Source organism: Anabrus simplex, chromosome 1 (assembly GCF_040414725.1).
Source record: "Anabrus simplex isolate iqAnaSimp1 chromosome 1, ASM4041472v1, whole genome shotgun sequence".
Lineage (NCBI taxonomy): Eukaryota > Metazoa > Arthropoda > Insecta > Orthoptera > Tettigoniidae > Anabrus > Anabrus simplex.
In genome coordinates, this window is record NC_090265.1 from 1,574,349,402 (window position 1) to 1,574,375,401 (window position 26,000).

The window sequence follows — 26,000 nt, forward strand, 5'->3', positions numbered from 1 at the left end:
GGTTCAAAACCCACTATCTCCCGGATGCGAGCTCACAGCTGCGCACTCCCAACCGCACGGCCAACTCGCGCGGTATTTTTACCCTTCGGTTTATTGACTTGGCTTGTATAACCTAAAACTTAGGCTAAGTAGGATAATATTTTAAACACCTACATCACTATTTTCATCTGTGTGCAATTATGTTATTTATTTCATTAGTATTATGATAATTATTATAATTGAGCATTGTTAACTTATAAGACCCCAACAGACCAGCATTGGTTTTGTGTAGAGTTATACATTTGTTAAATTCACGTTGTTTCCTTTCATGATGTACACGCCTATTCTTTGTTACATTATAGAGTATTTAGATATAGCCTAAATTTCTTTACCAATTAAGCTCTTCAATAAAGACATACATAACTGTCCCATGCCAAGATATATTGGTAGAATTAGAGCTGTCAAAATGGTTCATAACCCCTTTGATTTATTATCATGACATGGATCACCCAAAACATAGTTTAGGTTTGGAGAATACTTTAATAATCAGCATTATTTAATGCACTGTTTATTACTTTCATATTCCAAGATGTAATTGAAGCGTTTAAATAAAGCATCATACATTAAAATTTAAAGTTTTACCACTAGAACAAGCTGACATGGAAAAGTGATTTGAAAATTCAAACAAATTCATCTTACGTTAAAATCTTCAAAAAAATAAACTGTAGACTTTTCCGATATATCACCAGCATTTCTCCGGCTCGCCAAAATCCATTTCTCCCTAGTTTTAGCGTCTTTGGAACATTTATAAACAATTTGTTTGGTATGGTATGCGATGTGCTATTGCACATCGGAACTCTACACCATTTATAAGTTTTCTGCCTCACTGTCTGCGCAGGATTCATTTTAAGTCTAAAATATACCACTCAGATTATTATCCAATGTATAGACCTCGAATTTAACCATACCAGACACTAACATAAAGTAGAAATGCGCGAAGTGTATCCTGCTTCTCACAGCACACTGTGTGTTATTTCGTCTGCTAATTCAGTCAACCTGTACGATGACGTCAGACCAATGAGATCGCGTACTTGCGTGACGTGACATTTTCGTAGATTTTTATCATGTTTCGAGTTATTATGTGTACATTCTGATCACATTTTTGAATTCTGCATGAAATTTTGAATCAGATTAGCATATTTTTAATTAAAACCCCGGATCATGCATGTTCCCTATTGCTCTAAACCGCAAAGCCCCATTGAAACCAAGGAACCCTTACTCAGGTACCCAGATTCCAGACCACCCGACAGAGATGAAATCAAGCGCCACATTGCCCGTCTCAAAAATAACAAAGCGCCGGGGGAAGACTCAGTAGTAGCAGAATTATGGAAATATGCCCCAGAGGAATCACTTGATATCTTGCAAAGGCAAATAGAAGAAATTTGGAACAAGGAGACCCTACCCGAAGATTGGAAAATAGCTTTGATCCATCCATTACACAAAAAAGGCAGCATGAAGAACATCAACAACTACAGAGGAATATCTTTGCTACACGTGACTTACAAAATTCTATCACTTGCCATCCTGGAGCGTTTGGAAGCACAAGTCGATCATCAAATAAGTGAATATCAGGGAGGGTTCAGAAAAGGTCGCTCAACAGCTGAACAGATCCAAAATCTCAAAACGATCATCAAATATTGTACACTAAGGTCCAAGCAGTATGTGTCTGTCTTTGTGGACTTTAAGAAAGCGTACGACTCCATTGACCGGGAAGTCCTGCTAAACATCTTAAATGAATTTGGAGTTGATTTGAAACTGCTGGCATTAATTAGAGCCACCCTGACCGATACAAAATCCAAGGTGAAGTTCCACGGATGTCTCTCGCATTCCTTTGACATCAAAACAGGAGTCCGACAAGGTGATGGGCTATCCCCGATACTCTTCAACTGTGTTCTTGAAAAGATCATCAGAACCTGGCGGGTGAGATTACAGGAAACCAACTACAGTCCATTGAGAATAGGAACCAAATCTAAGGGGATCGCAACAGACTGCTTAGCATTTGCCGATGATATTGCTGTTCTTTCAAACGACAAAGAAACCGCTAGAGCTCAAGTTGAAATTTTAAAGGAAATTGCCGAACAAACTGGTTTGCAGATATCGTTTGAGAAAACAGAAGTAATGACTAACATCAAAGAGGCTCCACCAAAACTCCATACAAAATACGGGGACATCACCCGAGTAGACAAATTCAAATACCTGGGTGAGATCATCATGAAAAATGGACTGGACAAAGAAGCACTTCAGGAGCGAGTACGTAAACTGGAAATAGCCTACCAAACATCCCGCACAATCTACAACAAAAAATGCCTTTCCCAAAACACCAAGATACGTCACTATGAAACAGTTCTGAAGCCAGTAGTTCTATATGCAGCCGAAACCCTGTCTCTAAATGCCAACAAAGGACTCCTTGAAGAACTGGAGAAAAGAGAACGCAAAATTGTGAGAGGAATCTTGGGATCAAAGTACAGAAATGGAGTCCATCAAAAGAGATCCAACAAGGAAGTCTACAGCAAAATAGAGAAAATTACCGACACAATCAGAAAAAGACGGGCACGATTTTACGGTCATCTGAAAAGAATGGACGGAAGAAAGTTAAGTAAAGAAATATTTCACTTTTTTGATTCAAACTCCAAAACCACAATTCCCTGGTTTAGAAATACCAAAGAAGACCTTCAAATGCTACATATCTCAGCTGAAGACGCCCTTAACAGAGATCTCTTCCGCAAGAAAATATTGACGAACGGGCTAAACCGAGACGAGCAACCGAAGAGAAGACACGGTGCCCCTTGGACAGAGGAGCGTAAGCAGGCCCACTCACAAAGAATGAGGGAAATTTGAGCTCTAAAGAAGGCCAAGTTCAGTGTCAAATGCAACAAGACTTAACGTGGTCCTTGATGGCCCCAGCGAATTATATATATAAATGTTATTTTTTTCAGGAAGCAATCTGAAAGTATTTATTGCAGGAAATTTAATCCTTATTCTCAGAGATACTCCACTCTGTGCAATTATTTTCTCACCTCCTTGAACATACAATTTTTAAAAGTGGTTATGTAAAAAATTGTACTGATCAGTGGTTAGGACACAAAAAACATTATCAAGTCAAAAGAAACTTCTATCAAAATCTGCTCTCTTGTGGAGAATGACCTCAATAACATTAATATTATTAGAAAATCTGTGTTTACAAATAATTTAAGTGAGGGACGCATGACATTTTGGTCTTCATGTTTTTTATCCCTCAGTGAGTGAGTGGTTTCATTATCATCATTATTTCCCTTTATCCAGCTGTAGCTGGGTAGGGGCAGTGAGTGGATTACAGGATACAAAATGTAGCTGTAAACTTACATTTGGGGGCTAGTGGATTCAAACTGCACCATCAACAGCCCTGAAGATGGTTTTCCATTGTTTCCATATTTTGCACTAGGCAAATACAGAGCTGTAACATTACTGTAATTAGGGCTACAAATGCTGTCTTCCCAAACCTAGCCTTACTCACCTTATCAATCCCAAACCTTTGTATGTGCAATTTTAAACAACTATAAATCTTATTTTAAAATTTTTTTATGCAACCCATAGTTTATAGACAACCTAAAAATCTTGATCCCTATTTCTATATTGGACTAGTACCGTGATATGTTTGGGTTTAAGCTTGACAATATTGATGGAATTGTTAGATCAATGATAAATCAATGATAGAAACCAAATCTTGGCGACTAGAGTGGGACATTGATGATGATGATGATGATGATGATGAAATCTGTTTAGGAACAAAACCATGTTCTTTCTATCTCTCCATTGTGTATCATGCAGGAAGCAAATTTTCAAATTGCATTACTATGAATTAGAAATCATACCATAATATTATTGATGATGTAAAAGAAATGAAATTTGGAATATGTTAAAGATACCAGCGTAGGCCATTGATGATGTTGTTAATGGAAGTGAGGAAGTGTGAAGTAAAAGAAAACTGTCAGGGATATAGGTATGTTAGTTTAGTCTACAAAGAACTATTCTTAAATTTATTATCCTAAGTTAAAGGAATGAATCATACAACAAGGTAAAAATTATAGCTTACATTTTTGTGATGTTGAAAAATATCAATAGGTGATTTTGTTTGTAGCTTCCATTTGTTCCGGTTCATGGTATCATTGCTGTACTACAACCATATATTAATGATTTGTTTTGCTGCTTGGATGAGGCATCCTAAAAATAAATGCGTGATGCCTGAGTGGGAAGACATGAGTAGCATATAAATAGTAGTAATTTTTCTTTAACCAGGTGGAGCAGCTGTAGCCTTGAGTGTAGTGTGTCTGCCATTTGTATCTCCAGCCTTGAGACGTGTCTGCCTTCCGTATGTACCAGCTACTGGCACTCAAGTGTCCAATGTCCTCATGGCCCTGTCAGGACGACAGGGGCGTCTCGTGGATCTTGGAAGTGGTGATGGAAGAATAGTGAGTTTCCTTTTTTTTAAGATTATACACAGTGATCCACCAGGCCTTTAATTTTTTTTTATGCAACTCATAGTTTACATACAACGTAAAAATCTCAATCCCTATTTCTATATTGAACTAGTACCATGATATGTTTGTGTTTAAGCTTGACAATATAGATGGAATTGTTAGTTCAATGGTAAATCAATGGTAGAAACTCTAATGAATTCATGAAACAATCACAGCTGTGAATAACACTTATATTAAGACAGGGAGCGTATGTTAAGCCTATGAACTGATATCACATAGACTCGGAACTTACCACCAATTGCCAGGCCTCACACTAGCTAAAGCGGCACAAGTATGCATCGTTATGCTTTCACACCCAAACTACAGAAACAGGTTCAAATCCTGGATTGTACCTTTCTTTATTACTTCTATTACTGTGAATATCCTACTAAGAAAAAATAAATTTTTATTTGGCACCGAAAAGATTCTTTATATTGGATGTTATGTAGTGTTGCCATTCTGAAATCAACCAAAAAGAGTACTGTTAATTAAGAGGCTACATCATTGGTCGCTTTGTGTAATTTCCATTAACAAAGTCCCCTGGAGCTTCAAAATCGGATCATAGAGCTCCTTATGTAATTGCTGTTAGTACAGATGAAATTTATTTTTATGTAATACTCAAATAACAGATGACCAACTGATAACATTCTGTTGTACAAGTGCCTGTATACAGATATGAGGGACATTTCAGACAACATCTAAGAAACTTTTCATTTTGACCAGACATTACATGAATGCCTCTGGTAGGAATTTTCCATCCAAGTGCCCTATTTGCTGTCAAACATTGTTCAAGATTGCAGAACGTATTGGCTGTCAGTTTTCGTTTGTCATACAGGTGTTGCAACTGTGATGACTTCTGTCATGTTTCGCCATGGATGAGTAACATATCAACATACTTATCACTGGAATAGATTGTGAGTGTAGGTTAGTAATAATTATGTTTGCTTCTTGTGGACAAATGAATGAACAAGCTTTGTGTCATGACATTTTCTTCACAGAACTGGAACTCAGGAAGCATACATGCTTAATAAAACATTGTGAGAAGAGAAGCTCTGCCATACATAGGTAAACTGAAGCTGGTAATACCTTCAAGAATACCTGGATAGATTAGGATTCAAACCCTGGACTTGTTTTCAATTTTCAAAGATGGCTAGGACCTTATTGATCCTTTCACAATAACACCATACTCCCTGCTTGCAAGAAACGCCCTTGTAATGCATGTCCTTTCCACCATGACATTTATTTTCCATGTCATATATTTGTTTCATGTAACAGCATTCATTTAGCATTCTTTCACGACAGACCACTTCTCACACACTATTAACTAGCTCATATTAGTGGTACATGCTGGCCGGCCCCACGGTGTAGGTGTAGCGTGCCTACTTCTTACCCGGAGGCCGCGGGTTTGATTCCCAGCAAGGGCAGGGAATTTTACCTGGATCTGAGGGCTGGATTGAGGTCCACTCAGTCTACATGATTACAGTTGAGGAGCTATCTGACGGTGAGATGGCGGCTCCAGTCTAGAAAACCAAGAATAATGGCCGAGAGGATTAGTCGTGCTGACCACATGACACCACATAATCTGCCGGCCTTCGGGCTGAGCAGTGGTCGCTTGTTAGACCTAGGCCCTTTGGGGCTGTTGTGCCATGGGGTTAGGTTTAGTGGTATATGCAATAAACAGCCTGTTTGTGGAATGGTCTTTACATCTTGGCACAACGATTGCTTCTAGTTGTTTCTTCTGTGCAATGTTGGCTTGTTTTACATTGCTGACATACAAGTTGCAAGCTGTGCAATATCAGCCTTAAGGAATTTGAGGGGTTGGTAGACCACCCCGCATAGTGTTTTCACATTCGCTATACAAGTGAATATAATCTGATGTTTCCTTGGTGAGATATGTAACTGAGTTGGTAAAATATTGTTCCTCAAAAGTGAGTGAAATACTTCTTGTTAAAAAATTCATTTATAGCTTGTTGAATTTGAAAGCTGGAGAGTGACCATAAAATCCATGTATAAATTTAAATATGGATGAAGTTGAATTATGCAGAATTGTGAAGAGGCAGGTTAACATGTGGAACAGGATGTTTTGCTTTTCTGTTTTATTTCTCTTCTTATATCCCCTTTCCAGTTGATAGGATATTTGTAAGTCCATTGAAAAGGCTGCTTGGTAGACATGATAGCTTTTCTTTAAGACCATGTAATATGAGAAAATTTGCTAGGAAAGCTGATGTCAAGTCAAAAGACTGTTGTGTCCAGTATTCTGTGACATGAAAATATAAATAAAAACATTCAGTGTTTATTTCACGTGGTTGGGGTGTGACAGAATGACTTGTCAGTAAGGAAGTATTTGCTCAAACTTACGAGATGCTTGGTCCCCACACCCATCTGAACATGCCTTTGACGTGGCATGTTATATTGGAAATGGTCACATAAAATGCATTGGCTTATGCTGGGATCAAGACGTGCGCTACTACTAGACTTGGGATGTGGAAGTAGATGAGATTGAAATATCAACACTCTATATAGTTATGTGTATAATATTATTACTGTTTATATATTTAAGTCAGAAGTATGAAGTCAGGAAGAATATATGATGAGGAAGGCATGGTTGTTTGGAATCAAACCTGTGATCATGGGTCGGACACCACAACTGATCTACCAGGAAGATGATAAACCAGTGAACGACTGGTACGACTGTTGGTAATACGGTAAAAATTTATATTTTAATTTTACAATAATACTAATAATAATGCGTGTCATCTGGAAAGGCTTGGTGGTGACATAATAAGGATGAAATGAAGTGCAAAGACGTCATAAATACCCAGTCACCAAGCTACGGAAATTAGGAGTACGAGGAGATTGATTTCGGGGAAGATGTGGGGTAGGCTTGTCATTTTAAACTATCAGCAATTTATCTCCATACTTGTTGCAAGAATGATTTATCCAGTACCTGTTTTATACGGTTCAACCATTTTACAAAAGTAACCCCACACGGTCAGGCACATTATACACTGTAACTTCAAATAAACTAAAATTGTTCTGAGAACAGTAATACAACTAAAATATACAATTCATTTTCTCAACTATAAACAGTCAGTAAGATGCTTTGTTCATGTAACAGCAAACACATGATACCGCAGTACATGGGTCACAATTAAATAAGCTTATAGTAGGTTCCAACTTTTCAATACATTTACAATGTTGTTACTCTGATGTTTACAACATTATTTATTACAAATTACAGGACATGTTTCGGTGTACAATTTTTAACACCCTCATTAGCTGCATGAAAAGTGTATAAAAATTTGGCGGTCAAAACAATGAACAGCATATTATCATACTTAACTCCTTATATACAGGCAATAGAATGATGTTATAAGTAAATTTAACTTCTTATTATGCTAGGTTAAAACGAATTTATGTAACAAGGAGATTCTTGCATGTCAAAATATAAAATATAAAATTCTTCATTAGGTATATGAATGATCTTCGGTTCCTTAATGTCTATAATATTATACACTCGTAATATTGGTTTCACATGGGATCCTAAATTAGAGGATTGAAGTTGAATACAGTCTGTTTGACTTTAAAATATTCATTTTTTGTATATGTTATTTTGTTGAATTAAAAGTTCGTTGCATATAAAAGAATTATTAAAGCTGAGCCGTCTTCTTACTTTTGTTGAGTAAAAACGTAGTATTTTTGATGCTGTATATGTAGTGATTAAAGAGAGAACAGAAGCAAAGGAAATCGCAACATTCACATATAATAAAGACGTGTATAAAATCACAAATATTTTCAAAAAACGTAACATTAGGATTACATTTAGGACAGATAATAGAAGTGCAGCAGCTCTACATAATGCTTCAATTGTTAATAAAGTCGACCCCTATTCTAGATCTGGCGTATATAGATTTGAATGTAGAGACTGTGGAAGCGGATACATAGGGCAAACTAGGCATAGCTTTAATGTCAGATATCACAAACACCTCAATGCTGTAAAATATCGTAGATTCTCAGCGGTAGGCCAGCATATCCACTAGTATAAACATAAATTTACAGATATAAATGAAGACCTTGAGATCATGGAAACACTGGCTAAAGGACAGAGGCTTGACATTACGGAAGCATGTTTAATACATCTAGATCAATATTATAACGCCAACCTTAATCTGAACGAAATCTCGGAAAAACCTAAGATATTATTTGCTTGTCTGATTCTATTACTCAACAACTTAAAAATTCCAGAAAATTTGAACGTCTTCCGTATTCTACGTAACAACTTTGCGTATTACAGTCTACGTCCACAACGCCCCCCGGACCTCGTCTTAAACAGTCAATGTTCTGGAAACACCCCCTTCACCGCCCCTACTTCTCCTTCCCAAACGCTTCATCACACAGTACAAGACACAAGCAGACACACTCGTATTGCTGCAGCCATCAAGCGAGGTACACAGCTTTAGAGGTGAGTCAGGCGTTTCAATAATTCAATTAGTTTCTCTATCAATTTTCTCGCTTTGCTTTTAACTTAAGGTTTCATCATTACAGGTGCCTATTGAACTGAGAATCGTAGCCCGCTTAACAACTATAGGGAAAATTAACATCACAGTTCAACCACTACATATACAGCATCAAAAATACTACGTTTTTACTCAACAAAAGTAAGAAGACGGCTCAGCTTTAATAATTCTTTTATATGCAACGCTTTTAATTCAACAAAATAACATATACAAAAAATGAATATTTTAATGTCAAACAAACTGCATTCAACTTCAATCCTCTAATTTAGGATCGCATGTGAAACCAATATTACGAGTGTATAATATTATAACATTAAGGAACCGAAGACCATTCATATACCTAATGAAGAATTTTATATTTTATATTTTGACATGCAAGAATCTCCTTGTTACGTAAATTAGTTTTAACCTAGCATAATAAGAGGTTAAATTTAATTATAACATCATTCTATTGCCTGTATATAAGGAGTTAAGTATGATAATATGCTGGTCATTGTTTTGACTGCCAAGTCTTTATACACTTTTCATGCAGCTGATGGTGTTAAAAATTGTACATCGAAACATGTCCTGCAATTTGTAATAAATAATGTTGTAAACATCAGATAACAACATTGTAAATGTATTGAAAAGTTGGAACCTACTATAAGCTTATTTAATTATGATCTCAGTTCAATACGGATAAAAACATGAAATTCCTTACGCTTTGGAACAATGTGTCAGATGCTTACATTATAATGGGATTTAGATTTCCATCTTTCTCATTTGAGGTTTGGGCTTCACTGATAGCCTTGGTAGCCCTCAGTATATGCCACTGCTAAAATGCCTAACTAGACATTCACTTTGCTCTGTGTTTGAAATCTGCCTATTATGTATATGCAGTAGGGGGTATAAGTAAAGACAAGAGTAAAATAATGATGGTGACAAGGAAACAGAGGATTGGAAGAGGCATAATAAAGTTAAACAATGAGACTTGACACCTTCAAGTACTTTGGATGTGTAGTGTCACAAGATGGGATTATAACATTACAGATCAGTAACAGAATGCAAATGGCAGGAAGATTTTATCTGAGCATTAGGGATATAGCATGGAATGAAAAGATACCACAATGATGCAGAGAAGTGTTCTGCAAGACCTGTTTTAACATGGATAAGTTTTGGGCTGGGGGTCGATCAGGAATTAATGTAAGACAGTTTTGTGTGGACGGAAAACCGACACTGTGGTAATGAGGCAGCCAGTGTTAGTCATCTTGTCTATACTTAGTCTTCATCACCTTCTTCCTCACATTATTACCATGTGGCAGAATTCTGCCTTCTATATACAGTATGTACATTTATAAAGACCCACCTATTAGAATAGTGAAATCAGCCAGATTGAGGTGGGCCGGACATGTAGCACGGATGAGTGATGTGGAAGTACCTAAAAGGATATTGAATGAAAATCCAGGGGGACAGAGAGAACGAGGTCGACCGAGAATCAGATGGATGGATGGAGTTACTGAAGATCTTCGGGAAATGGGCTATAGGAATTGGAAAGTTGTAGCGTTGGGTCGAGATAAATGGCGGAAGGTTGTTAAAGAGGCCGAGGTTCACAATGAACTGTAGAGCCATAGAAGAAGAAGAATGTAGAGTATGTACAAATGGTGCCATGTTTTAAACAAGTTTCACTGTCTTTGACTGGTGTTTTGTCCAGGTCACAGCCAATCCCCTTATACCTGGTAACCGATGGCTTCTCATAATACATATCTTGCAAATATTATGACCATGAAATGAAATGGCATATGGCTTTTAGTGCTGAGAGTGTCCGAGTACATATTCGGCTCGCCAGGCGCAGGTCTTTTGATTTGACGCCTGTAGGCGACATGCGCGTCATGATGAGGATGAAGACGACACACACACCCAGCCCCCTTGCCAGCGAAATCAACCATTGATGGTTAAAATCCCCAACCCTGCTGGGAATTGAACCCTGAATCCCTGTGTCCAAAGACCAGCACGCTAACCATTTAGCCGTGGAGTCGGATATTTATGGCCATAAAATTGTGTGTTAAATCAGCGGCCATTTTTTTGGACGTAGATCTTGATAAGTGGGGCTATCTTGTGACATGGCATGGGAATGTTGTGTGCTGGATCAGCTACCATATTGTTGGATGTAGATCATAATGCTACATATTTCTTGTGAGTGGAGTGAAAGGAGGCACTATCTGTACCCCGTGCATGTCATAATAGACACTAAGAGGGGAACAATCAAGGAATCTGTACTCATTCTCTTATCTTCTAAGCCCAAAATCATATCCATGACTCTATGCTTTTCCATGTAGCAGAGAAATTTACAAACATCTTTTTTTTTTTTCCTTTTTTCTTTCTTTTTTTCGTGTCCCTATTCTGACATATGGAGCAGAAATGTGGACTACAACATCCAGAGAGGAAAGGAGGATGTAGGGAATTGAAATGAAGTTCCTTGGAAGCCTGCTCAGAAGGACAAAGAAGTATCACAGGGATACAGAAAAGGCTGGGGATAGAGAAGTTATAAAATAGAATAGGAACCAGTATACTAATGTGTTTTAGCCACATTGGCAGAATGTAAATAATAAAAACCCCTAGAGGAATGATTGAATGGAAGATGACTGGACCAAGATTGAGAGGGAAACCAAGGAAGAGGTAGATAACCAAAGTAGAGGAAGCTGTGGAAAGTAGGGGTGTGAACTGGCCCTGAGAAGAATGATGGAAGAACAGGCAGAGATGGTGGTCACAGTTTCATCAACCCACCTGGCAGGATGGAGGGCATGGAAGAAGAATAAGTGGTTATTAACACATCATTGCACATGTTGTGGTGATTTATGTTGCTGTTGTTGTGATACAATAGTTTGTCCAAAATCTATACTGGATGTAGTCATCACATCTTGTGTTATCTGCCATTCACAGAGGTCCAACCAAGCCTCAAAAATATCACTCTTTGTTACTTCTGGCGTAGTTGCAGAATATAAGGGTGAAAACAATTCACATCTGGTATTTTTACAGAAGGCAACTGACTCAAGTGAGTTCTTTCTTTTTCATTAGCATTTATCTGTCTGGTTGTAGTGTCTGCTACACGGACCTACCTTTTCCATTTAGCTTTATCTCAGGCTGCATCTGGATGATATTCATGCTCTCCAGGTCATTATGTAGCTTATTGACTGAACTTTGCTTAGGCTGTCCCTTTCGTCTTCTGTTGACGACCTCTAGGTCTTGGCAGTTATGTTCACTCCTGTTCACAGAAAATGCGCAGACTGTCAGAGGTGACTCTCGTGCATTTTCTCATGTATTGGTGGAATGCCAAACCATTTCCTGGTGCTGTCGGTGGAAACACAATCTAATGATGCCAGCTGTCCACTCAGCATCTTTGTCTCCATTACGTACATAGTCGTCCAACATTTGCAACCATAGTGTGTGACAGGTCAGATGAAAGTACAATCGATTTTTTATTTTAAATGATCTGTCATTCTGCAGCCGCAAGTGACTCTGTTCGTTGTTTGTCACTTCTTCCAAGCTGCATTAATTCTTGTGTTGATCACCTAGATGAGTCAGCCATTGTCAGCTATTGTGGAAACAAGGTATTTAAAATTTCTCACTCACAGTAGGTCATCCTGTCTACTTTGATGGCTCAGTTTCTTGTGCATCTGATGCCATGCACTCAGTTTTCTTCTTGTTGAGGTGCAGGCTGTATTGCTTCAGTCAGTTGCTCCATGCCTGAATTTGGTGTTGTAGATCGAGCTTGTTCTCTGCAGGCAGTGTGACATCATCAGTATAGGGAGGGGTCCATAATAATGGCCAGTACAGGTCAGTTATCATTGTGTCCATGACTTAAACAGGAGCAGTGATAGGTCAGAACCTTGGTGTACGTCGACTATGGCGTATCTTCTTGGTTCTGCATAAAGCAGTTGCACTCAGTTCACAGGATATTCTGGTACACCATGTTCTCAAAGCACTAGCCAGATGAGACTGTGCAGTACCTGATCACAGCAGCCTGTCCTTCTCATGGTGTTTTTTGACTAAGAGCTATGCAGCATGAATTGCATTGATTGTATTGCAATTCTTCACAAATTCAGTGTATTTGCTGGTAAGATTAATGATCTCATGAATAATTTTGTCCAGAACACGCTCAAAGGCCTTCATAATATGATGCAGCAGCCAGATTAGATGATAATTAGCACACTCAGCGAGACTTCCTTTCTTTTTAAAGGGAACAGTGATACTCTGTTGCCAAATAGCTGGGGTTCACCTTTTTCTGCTGACCTGGTTGAAGAGCTATGCTAGCCATCCTTCTGCATCTCAACAGTAAGAACACCATAGCTCTGCTGGAAGATTATCTGGATCAGTGGCCTTTCTTGGCCTCACTTTCTTCAGAGCAGTCGTGCCCTCTTCGACTTCAATTTTATTTTCAGTCCCTTGGACAACAGAGGTGGTTGAAATTTGCAGGTGGGGGGGAACCCTTAAGATCTTCTGAAAGTCATTTTGCCAGCATTCTCTTGCTTTTCTTCAATCAACAGCAAGTTACCATTTTCATCATTGATGCTGCAGAATCGATAGATTTCTTCCGTTTTCCAATGTCGTAATCTAGCAATTTAAACCTAAGAATGTCATTTTTGTCCGTATTGAACTGAGAATGGAAGTAGGAAAACTTAAAGGGTCCACCTTTTCAATACTGTCAGCGGCCCTGAAGATGGTTTTCCGTGGTTTCCTGTTTTCACACCAGACAAATGCTGGGGCTGTATGTCAATTAAGGCAACGGCTACTTCCTTTCCACCCCTAGGCTTTTCCTGTCCTATTGTCGCCATAAGACCTATCTGTGTCAGTGCGACGTAAAGCCAATTGCAAACATGTCATGTTTTGTGTAGAGATCTGCAAACTGTGTTGGTATTACTCAATCAATACTGATCTGCATTTAGGGCAGTTGCCCAGGTGGCAGATTCCCTATCTGTTGCTTTCCTAGCCTTTTCCAAAATGATTTCAAAGATATTGGAAATTTATTGAACATCTCCCTTGGTAAGTTATTCCAATCCCTAACTCCCCTTCCTATAAATGAATATTTGCCCCAGTTTGTCCTCTTGAATTCCAACTTTATCTTCATATTGTGATCTTTCCTACTTTTATAGACGCCATTCAAACCTATTCGTCTACTAATGTCATTCCACGCCATCTCTCCGCTGACAGCTCGGAACATACCACTTAGTCGAGCAGCTCTTCTTCTTTCTCTCAATTCTTCCCAACCCAAACATTGCAACATTGTTGTAACGCTACTCTTTTGTCGGAAATCACCCAGAACAAATCGAGCTGCTTTTCTTTGGATTTTTTCCAGTTCTTGAATCAGGTAATCCTGGTGAGGGTCCCATACACTGGAACCATACTCTAGTTGGGGTCTTACCAGAGACTTATATGCACTCTCCTTTACATCCTTACTACAACCCCTAAACACCCTCATAACCATGTGCAGAGATCTGTACCCTTTATTTACAATCCCATTTATGTGATTACCCCAATGAAGATCTTTCCTTATATTAACACCTAGATACTTACAATGATCCCCAAAAGGAACTTTCACCCCATCAACGCAGTAAGTAAAACTGAGAGGACTTTTCCTATTTGTGAAACTCACAACCTGACTTTTAGCCCCGTTTATCAACATACCATTGCCTGCTGTCCATCTCACAATATTTTCGAGGTCACGTTGCAGTTGCTCACAATCTTGTAACTTATTTATCACTCTATAGAGAATAACATCATCCGCAAAAAGCCTTACATCCGATTCCACTCCTTTACTCATATCATTTATGTATATAAGAAAACATAAAGGTCCGATAACACTGCCCTGAGGAACTCCCCTCTCAACTATTACAGGGTCAGACAAAGCTTCACCTACTCTAACTCTCTGAGATCTATTTTCTAGAAATATAGCAACCCATTCAGTCACTCTTTTGTCTAGTCCAATTGCACTCATTTTTGCCAGTAGTCTCCCATGATCCACCCTATCAAATGCTTTAGACATGTCAATCGCGATACAGTCCATTTGACCCCCAGAATCCAAGATATCTGCTATATCTTGCTGGAATCCTACAAGTTGAGCTTCAGTGGAATAACCTTTCCTAAAACCGAATTGCCTTCTATCGAACCAGTTATTAATTTCACAAACATGTCTAATATAATCAGAAAGAATGCCTTCCCAAAGCTTACATACAATGCATGTCAAACTTACTGGCCTGTAATTTTCAGCTTTATGTCTATCACCCTTTCCTTTATACACAGGGGCTACTATAGCAACTCTCCATTCATCTGGTATAGCTCCTTCGGCCAAACAATAATCAAATAAGTACTTCAGATATGGTACTATATCCCAACCCATTGTCTTTAGTATATCCCCAGAAATCTGATCAATTCCAGCCGCTTTTCTAGTTTTCAACTTTTGTATCTTATTGTAAATGTCATTGTTATCATATGTAAATTTTATTACTTCTTTGGCCTTAGTCTCTTCCTCTATCTCGACATTATCCTTGTAACCAACAATCTTTACATACTGCTGACTGAATACTTCTGCCTTTTGAAGATTCTCACATACACACTCCCCTTGTTTATTAATTATTCCTGGAATGTCCTTCTTGGAACCTGTTTCTGCCTTAAAATACCTATACATACCCTTCCATTTTTCACTAAAATTTGTATGACTGCCAATTATGCTTGTCATCATGTTATCCTTAGCTGCCTTCTTTGCTAGATTCAATTTTCTAGTAAGTTCCTTCAATTTCTCCTTACTTCCACAGCCATTTCCAACTCTATTTCTTTCCAGTCTGCACTTCCTTCTTAGTCTCTTTATTTCTCTATTATAATAAGGTGGGTCTTTACCATTCCTTACCACCCTTAAAGGTACAAACCTGTTTTCGCATTCCTCAACAATTTCTTTAAACCCATCCCAGAGTCTGTTTACATTTTTATTTACCGTTTTCCACCGATCATAGTTACTTTTTAGAAACTGCCTCATACCTGCTTTATCAGCCATATGGTACTGCCTAACAGTCCTACTTTTAAGACCTTCCTTTCTATCACATTTATTTTTAACTACCACAAAAACAGCTTCATGATCACTAATACCATCTATTACTTCAGTTTCCCTATAGAGCTCATCTGGTTTTATCAGCACCACATCCAAAATATTTTTCTCTCTGGTTGGTTCCATCACTTTCTGAATCAGCTGTCCTTCCCATATTAACTTATTTGCCATTTGTTGGTCATGCTTCCTGTCGTTTGCATTTCCTTCCCAATTGACATCTGGCAAATTCAGGTCTCCCGCTACAATCACATTTCTTTCCATGTCGTTTCCCACATAGCTGACTATCCTATCAAATAATTCCGAATCCGCATCAGTGCTACCCTTTCCCGATCTGTACACTCCAAATATATCAAGTTGCCTATTATCTTTAGAAATCAGCCTTACACCTAGAATTTCATGTGTCTCATCTTTAACTTTTTCGTAGCTTACAAATTCTTCTTTCACCAGAATGAAAACTCCCCCTCCCACCTTTCCTATCCTATCTCTACGATACACACTCCAGTGCCGTGAGAAAATTTCTGCATCCATTATATCATTTCTCAGCCATGATTCAACTCCTATTACATTATCTGGTAAATATATATCTATTAAATTACTTAATTCTATTCCTTTCTTTACAATACTTCTACAGTTCAACACTAACAATTTTATGTCATCCCTACTTGATTTCCAGTTCCCTGTTCCCTTATCACCGCTCCCTAGGCCATCCCGTTTCCCTGAATGTACCTCCCTATTACCCTTCCAAACAAATTTCCTAACTTATACGTACCACTGCGGTTTAAATGAAGGCCATCCGAGCGCAGATCCCTATCTCCTACCCACCCATTAGGATCTAGAAATTTCACTCCCAGTTTCCCACATACCCATTCCATAGTCTCATTTAAATCCCCAATCACCCTCCAGTCAGTATCCCTCCTACACAATATTCCACTAATAACAATCTCCGCTTTCGTAAACTTCACCCGTGCTGCATTTACCAGATCCCACACATCTCCAACTATGTTGGTACTTATATCAGCTTGCCTTACGTTGTTGGTACCAACGTGAAACACTACCACCTTCTCCTTCCCCTCCTCCCTCTCTTCTACTTTCCTCAACATCTGCCTCAACCTAATTCCTGGATAACATTCTACCCTGGTTCCCTTTCCTCCACACACTTTCCCCACGTGTCTAACGATGGAATCCCCCATGACCAGAGCCTCAACCCTACCCACCTCATTTGATCCCCTCCCCTCCTGGTCAGCCCTATCTTTCCTGATAGCTGCAGAAGCTACTTCCTCCTCCCTTTTCTCCTTCCCATGACCCTGTTCCACCTGTCTTTTCCTATCCTCTACTCTACCTTTCCCTTTCCTACCTTTTCCCTTCCTCCTACTTCCACGCATCTCAGCAACAGTTCCCTGTCCCTCATCTTCCCTCTGTTGTTCTACCTGGAGTGACTCGTACCGATTTCGCACAGACACCTGTCCTGAATTCTGATCCTGAATAGAGCCCTTGGCCTGCAATCTCCTTCCCCTTAGAACATTAGACCACCTGTCTTCTACAACTCCTCCCTTTCCTTCCCCTCCCTCTTGTACACCTACTGTAACCTGTACATTGTTTGAGGGAGTCCTGTCTTCCTTTCTGTCTTCTGTGAGAATCCTAATTATTTCCCTCAAACTTTCCAACTCCTCCCTCATACCCCTCAATGCCTCACCACACCCACAATAAGTACACTTGCGCTCCTTAGCCATTCTTTACGGGGGAAAAATTAAAAAAAAAAAAACTTATTTGCAAAAAAATAAATGAACGGAGGGATATATTGTCTGGGATAGTACACAACAAGAAGGTAATTAATATACGACTACACTACAATACTACTTAGTCGTGCTCTATTTTTTTTTAAATCCTACAACCCCTAACAGGATAAAAGCTGCTGTTAATTACTGAATATCGAAAGTAATACACAAGAACTACACAATTCCAAACTGCAATTAAGCCTATCCTAATTTCACCAATATTTTAGTAAGAGTTTCTACGGATACCTCTACTACACCAGTACTACACAAATATTTTACAATAATAAAATAAGCACACTAAATTCTAATAGGATATTACTCGTATACTACTGTACAGTACACTACAGTAATTTTTAAACTACTTTCAGACGTATCCTAATTACGATACCGGTACCGTACCGTATGTCACTACTAAGCACAACAGAAATGAAATTTGCAAGAACTACCGTACTGTACTCAAAGATTACCAACGAAGCTAAATGCTTAGACAAATTATTATTAGTATTACGGTCTAATAGATATACACGAAAGATAACACACGAATATATCAGGCAAGATACGGCACTATCTAAATGTACTGTATCTATACTACAATGTATCTACACTACACTACACTGCGTTTGGTTAAATGCTTAAGTATCAAAAGGATTGCCGTACACGAAGAAAAACACGAATATAACTGGCAAGATACTATCTAATATATTATACCTTATCTTCACTACAATTCTACTGAAATGTGGTTATGTGATTATTATAGCTGGTGGATTACTATTATTTTCTCTACTCCACGGGACGGAGAAAAAAAAGTGTCCTTAATTAGGCCTACTGAAAAATACGAGGTTGTCTACAATAATTTCTCAAATATTTCTATCAAAACTACTACTACTACTACTACTACTCCAGGGACTTGAACTGCAATTACTGGGATATATGAACTTTATTATTATTAGCTAACCGCTCATAAATACTGAAAGATCGAGGGAGCGAAATATAAATTACGGATACTAACTACCTACTCAGAAGTACAAATGAATGGAATACAAGGTTGTTAATATAGTCATCCTCATCAATTGAATCCAAACAATCTCTTTATTTGCACCCTAATGTCGTTGATATATCTTTAACTGGCAGTATTTATTTTACCTAAACATCATTGCACACTTGAGAGGTATTTACCATCCCCTGTCATCTCTGTGAAATTCCTCCTGATCCTGCTGTGGGTGGAGGTGGTAGAATACATCTACTGTACGCTCTAAAGGCGACTAAACCCAGGAACTCTCAACTTGGAAGCATGGCATGATAACCGCTAGTTCCCTAGCCGAGTCTAGTAGTCTTTCCAGTTACAGTTCTCTCAATTTCCTTATTAATGACTGGCAACTCAAACGTTAAGCAATACCATCCCCCAACAGTAAACAGATTTATAACTGTCTACAGTTATGTCTAAGTAGTTTGTAAAACATTAACTAGAGACAATAAAAACCTGATTTACCAAGTATTTAGAAAACCTACACACACAGATGTTGTTATTAGGAAAGACTTGAACCACCCAGGAGAACATAAGAAAGCGGCATTTTACAGCTTCATCAATAGAGCAGTAAGAATACCATTAAACAGAAATGATTTTAATAAAAAGATAAACATTATACAAGATATTGCCAAAAGAAACGGTTACCCCAAAAGCTATGTCAATAGGATAAAGAGTAAGGTTGTGAATAGACCTAACACTCTACTTGTAAATAAGGAAGAAAAAAAGAAATTCGCTACATTCACTTACATTAATAAACAATCATACAGTTTGGTTAAACTATTTAGAAAACATAATATCCATGTATCCTTTAGGACAGATAATAATAATAATAATAATAATAATAATAATAATAATAATAATAATAATAATTTATTGTTCAATTTGAATAGCGTAAACACCAACAGTAGGTTCAGTAAATCAGGAGTATACAAACTGTCGTGCCAAGATTGCGGAAAAAAATATGTCGGACAGTCAGGTAGAAGTGTGGTGGTACGGTATAAAGAGCATGTCAATGCAATGTGAACACATGCATGAAAGCAACCATCATTTCACAAATATTGAACGTGATATGACTTTATTACATTCATTAAGCAAAGGCAAACAAATGAATGCCCTAGAGAAATTAGAAATATACAAATTGCAAAAATTTGATAATGAGAACAGCCTAAATGAACACATTGCAGAAGACAATCAGTTGTTTAAATTGGTAACCCAATACCCTAGTAAGAGGCCAAATGATGTCAAGCGTGTAAGGGGGGAAGTATGACTGTAGTATCAGGGGCGGTTCCTTCCACCCCTCCTTCCATCCATCACGCAACCCAATGTAATTCCGTAACCGGTTGCCATACAACATCAGGTGCCTCAACATCTATCTAACACATGCATGCCACACGTAATATTTACATCATCACACTGGTAAGGTTTAATATTTTTACCCCGTTGTATTCTCATTTGTTCATGTCGGAGCCTTTTGTTAATTTTTATTTCATTTCCTTTTTATAGACCATTTTAACCTATTTTCAACCTGGCTGCATAATACATCTATCAACCGAAGATAATGGCAGGACTCCAAGTTTTAACGCAACTTCATTTATTCTTGTACAAATCCAATTGAACTACGCAAGATAGTATTATAATTCGTAAGACACCGTAAATTCACATCATTATACGACGCTGTGTCCAATATTTTAATTTAAATAGACATCATTTCAACACCCATTAATGGTGGATATCGGCAGGACTTCAAGTTTTAATGCAATTTCATTAATTCCTAACTCAACATTTTTGAACTATGCAAGGCAACTTCAAGGACACTGTGAATTCATATCATCACAAGACGTTGTATTTCATTAGACATTACTATATTGTGTTTCTAATTTGTACTTGACAAAATGGGATTTTAATTCTATGTTTGTACTATCCAAAATTTTTAAGTGTCACATTGTCATACTCATTGTTTTGAAACCCATATTTTAGTCAGGTATTATTGTATACTGAATTTTAATCCACTAGTTGAGGAAGAGAATGCATAATATTCTCGAAACATGTACTAGATGTTAAGGTGAAAGGTAAATAAATGAATAGTATTGACTAGGCGGACTATCTTCCAATATATTTACTGTTACTAAGTCAATACGGATCCAATCCCGACCATCATGGTCAAGATTATTAATATATATTTTATACGAAAGGGCAGTCGTCATCCCTTGGAGAACAAGATATTGTAAAGTACTGCTTTGATTAAGAAGGTGTGTAGTTTTCCGTGCAGAGAGACTATGCTTAGAAAATTGTTATTAAAGCTAGGGTTTCGGTTATGCACATTAAACAAAAGGCATGTACTTATGGAATCGGCAAGAATAGTGGCTTGGAGATACAAATATTTGAAAAGACTATGTTCATTAAGGGCTGCAGGACATCGCATGATTTATTTAGATGAAATATGGTACAACACGTATGATGTTGTGAAAAGGGGTTGGGACGATGGCGCATGTTCTTGCGCCCTCAGAAGTTTCTATGTCAAGAGGCAAAAGAATAATGGTGTTGCATGCTGGAGGAAGTGAACGCTGGGTTCCGAACTGCTTGTTTCTGGCTGCGAAGAACATTGGCGATGGAAAAGCAGACTGTCATGATGAAATGAATGCTGACATATTTGAAAACTGGTTTGTAAATGCATTACTGAAAAACCTTCTGCAAGACAAGAAATGCGTAATAATTCTTGACAACACGAGCTATCACTCCAGGTTAAAATTCCGAATTCCTACCATATCCACCAAAAAAGAAGATCTTGTCAACTTCATGACTGATCACAATATCGAGGTACCAAACCCAATTCCAGTGGAGTCAGTCTTACTCACGATGATCAAACATGCATACTTACAAAAGGTATTTGTATTAGATGACATTGCAGAATCATTAGGACATGAGGTGTTGAGGATGTCCTCTTATCACTGTATTTTTAATCCCATCAAACTGGTTTAGACTGCTTGAAGACTGAAATTAGGAAAAACAACCAAACTTCATCATTAAGCTCTAGTGTTTGCAAGGTTATCCATGAATGTGTAGACAATATGAGTGTTAATTTGTGGCATAAATGTGTTCAACATACTATACAAATAGAGCAGAAGTACAGGAGACAGGATATCAAAAATGATAACTAAGTTTTTATCATAAATCTCCAAGAAAGTGGAAGTGAGGAACAAAGCAATTATGAAGATGATAACTAAGGTATGTGTACATGTTACAGTATAATAAAAATAATACTACAGTTTCAGGACATTAATTTCATGTTCGTGTGATTATTATTATTATTATTATTATTATTATTATTATTATTATTATTATTATTATTATTATTATTATGTTATTTTTATGTCCCACTAACTACTTTTTGACGGTTTTCGGAGACACCAAGGTGCCGGAAATTTGCCCCACACAAGATCCTTTATAACCAGTAAATCTTACCAACACGGGACTGATGTATGTGTGTACGTTTAAATACCACCAGACTGAGCCAGGATTGAACCTGTCTAGTTGGGGTCAGAAGAATTATTATTAATCTAATATTCTTAAATCATTACTACAGTCGGTTAAGGAAATAAATACACTTTCTCACTCAAATTAATGTTACATATATCTGTCTTTATTTTGATATACAGTAGGCATACGGAAATTAGGTCAGCTTTCAAGTTCACTGCGGATTTGAAAATAATGTTATAAGTTCTACTGCCAAAATTTCGTCCCGCAAGTTATTTCATGTACCGGTACATCTAGACATGAGACTGGCGTATTTGAACACTTTCAAATACCGCCGGACTCGAACCCACCATATAGGAACACTAATGTGCCAAGCTACATGAACGGAAATTAGGTCAGCTTTCAAGCTCACTGCAGAATTGAATATTAGTTCTACTATCTACTTCTATCGTTTTCATATACGTCGAGGTGCCAGAATTTTGTCCCACAAGAGTTATTTTATGTACCGGTAGATCTAGACTGGCATATTTGAGCACTTTCAGATACTGCCGGACTTGAACCCACCAACCTGAGCTAGTCATACATTCTCTCCTTCACTCGCTTAAATTAATTTTAAACATTTCCTGCCTTTATTTTGATGTACACATTACTAAAACTGTATTTTTAAAGGGATGGGGAGGGGGAGGGGAAAGGCAGAAAGAATCTAGATTGTATAATACATTGCAATTTCTATAACTTCAAGGACTTACCGCATAGGACATATCTGTCCTTCCTTTTAATAATAATGCTGATAGCTTTACATCCCACTAAGTACTTTTACGGTTTTCGGAGGCGCCAAGCTGGCAGAATTTTGACCTACAGGAGTTCTTTTACATGCCAGTAAATCTATGGACATGAGACTGATGTATTTGAGTACCTTCAAATACCACCGGACTGAGCCAGGATTGAACCTGCCAAGTTGAGGTCAGAAGGCCAGTGCCTCAGCCACCTGAGCCACTCAGCCCGGTGTCCTTCCTTTTGCTTGGATGTTGTCTTCTTTCTTCAATAAGCAGTAGGGGATGGGGGCATTTTAAACATTATTTTCAGCTTGCAACTTGGTGTATCTCAAGCTTACAACATTAAGGAAACCCAGGAAAGGTACAAGGACGCTAATGAGTCAAATAACATTACCAGATTTTTATATATATATTGGCTTAAATCACATGAAAACAGGTTGTAAGGCAAGAATGGGATAGGAAAGAGGGCTAGGACTTAAAATGAAAATAAGCGGTTGTTGCCTTAATAAAGGTACAACCACAGCATTAGCCTGAAATGAAAATTAGGCAACCACAAAAAAAAAAAAAAAAAAAAAAAAAAAACTCAAGTAGCCTACGCAGTGGCCTCCATGGTATGCACTAGCCAGCATCTTGGTAGGTGTGCTACGTACCAACTGATGAGCCCAACCTAGCACATGGGGGCGAAACGCTGGCTACCAGGAATGAGTTAGCTGGAAAATGTATAATGTCCAATAACGAACCATTTAAATTGGCATTATAACTTCAGACCTGCCGACTGTGGGGCTTGAATCAACCATCTCCTGAAAGCAAGCTCACAGCATTGTCATCGAACTGCACAGCCAGTTCACTCAGTTTTTTATGACGTGTAATAGGCCTACCACATGGGCTTGCTCTCTCCCAAATTACACAGTTTCAACTTCTACCACAAGGCGACCCACTTACCTGTATATGGATCTTCAGTTCTTCAATTATACATATATGTAAGAACATTATGTATCTTAGTAAAATGTGATGATGATGATGATGCTCGTTGTTTAAAGGGGTCTAACATCTAGGTCAGCAGCCCCTAATGGTACAAAATGAGACACATTGTAATGACAATTTAAAAGTTCAAAATCATCCACTGACCAGAATTTAAAAAAAACAGGATGATGATTAAGAATGGATGGATATGAATTTAAAACAATCAGTGGATCCAGTTCAGAAACTATCATAAACAATAGTATTACTGACCAAGGGACTGCTTCTAAAGCACAATCCTGAATCGAGAATGCATGTTGTCTAAAGGAGTCCAAAGTTCAGGTCAACAGCCCCTCATAATGGTACTTACCGCTAGTAAAGTAGAACCATGGTATTTGTCATGGTGTGGTACTAATCAGAAATAGTGTAGACTCACGGTGTTCAACACATTATGGTACTACTCACAAGTATTCTACTTTGTACAGGTAACAAAGACCTATGGTGTTTCTCACATAATGGCACCACTCATAGGCAACGCAAACCCATGGTGTTCTTCACCTAAGTGAACTAATCACGGGCGCCGGTATTCCCATGGTGCCGCTGATATAGTGGCACTAATCACAGGCAACGCCCAGACACGTGGTGTTTCTCACAATGGTACTAATCACAGGTACTGGAAAACCCCTACTCTCACCTTATGTTGCTACTAATCACAAACCTATTGTGTACCTAACATAGTGGTACTACTCGCAAGTAAAGGCGACCCATAGTGTTCCCCACGTGATGGTACTAATCACAAGTAGTTTCATGGTTCTGATACAATCATCCCTTCATCACCCCTTTTAGTCACCTCTTACAACTGGCAGGGGATACCGTGGATGTATTCTTTGCCTGCGTCCCTCATCCATGGGGGTGTGTAACAAATCTGTTTGGGAAGAAATACTTTTATACTGTATCTACATCATAAAGAAGTCATGTTGTCATAGCAATATGCAATGAAATAAGCATAATTTACTATATTTAAAGTTAGTTTATTTACATTTTAAGGGATATGTAGTAATAATAACAACAAAAGTATGCAGTAAAAAATCAATATATGGTAATTTACACATCACGAGCCATTCTATGGTCACTGAATTACAAAGCAGAGGGTATGAATAAACAAACAATAATAAACACGAGTACTAGTATTTAAAAAGCAAAGTCATCTCCGTCCTCCCGATGGTATCACCACCTTGACAAAGGCAAAATACATTTTGCTGGGTGTTTTGGAGGCTTGCGTGTTCAAATGATCCTTAGAGCTACACCGGCGGGAGCATATGCTCCTGGTAGGGCCACACAAGCCGGACAGGTCTAAGGTGATGATCCAGGCTAAGAGTGATACCCTGGTCCTCCAGGTTGGGGGTTGGTGCATGGGGCTAACAACTTCACCACCACAAAACTACATATTGTTCAGAAACCAAATAGAGATAACCGGACGGTCCTAAACTTACGATGACTAAAGCGTGCTAAATGACAACAATATGGATATATCGGAACATGGAATGTGAGAAGTATCTTTTAGGCTGGGACTAGTAGAAAATCGGAGGAAGAATTACTTAAATATAATATAGATGTGGCAGCATTACAGGAGATAAGATGGAAGACAATCGAGGTGGCAGATCTACAGCACTACATTTTGTTCAATAGTGGGGAGGAAGAGAATAGAATAGGAAGAGGGTTTATGGTCAAGAAATCGATCAGTCACAATATGATTGAATATAAGCCTCAGACTATGACGGTTAATTGTAAGATTTGCGGCCGTGAAAGCCATTTTTGATTTGACGGTTAAGATTGAAAAGGAGATCTGCCAACATATCAC

General features: G+C 38.1%; 1 protein-coding gene across 1 annotated transcript in view; it reads left to right on the forward strand.

Annotated features, from left to right (window-relative positions):
- The window catches only part of LOC136858542 (ATP synthase subunit C lysine N-methyltransferase), a 96,760-nt gene that overhangs the window by 13,876 nt on the left and 56,884 nt on the right, over positions 1-26,000 (forward strand). The window contains exon 2 of the mRNA XM_067138157.2: positions 4,315-4,487. Coding sequence (XP_066994258.1) covers positions 4,315-4,487 — 173 coding nt within the window. The remainder of the gene's footprint in view (positions 1-4,314; positions 4,488-26,000) is intronic.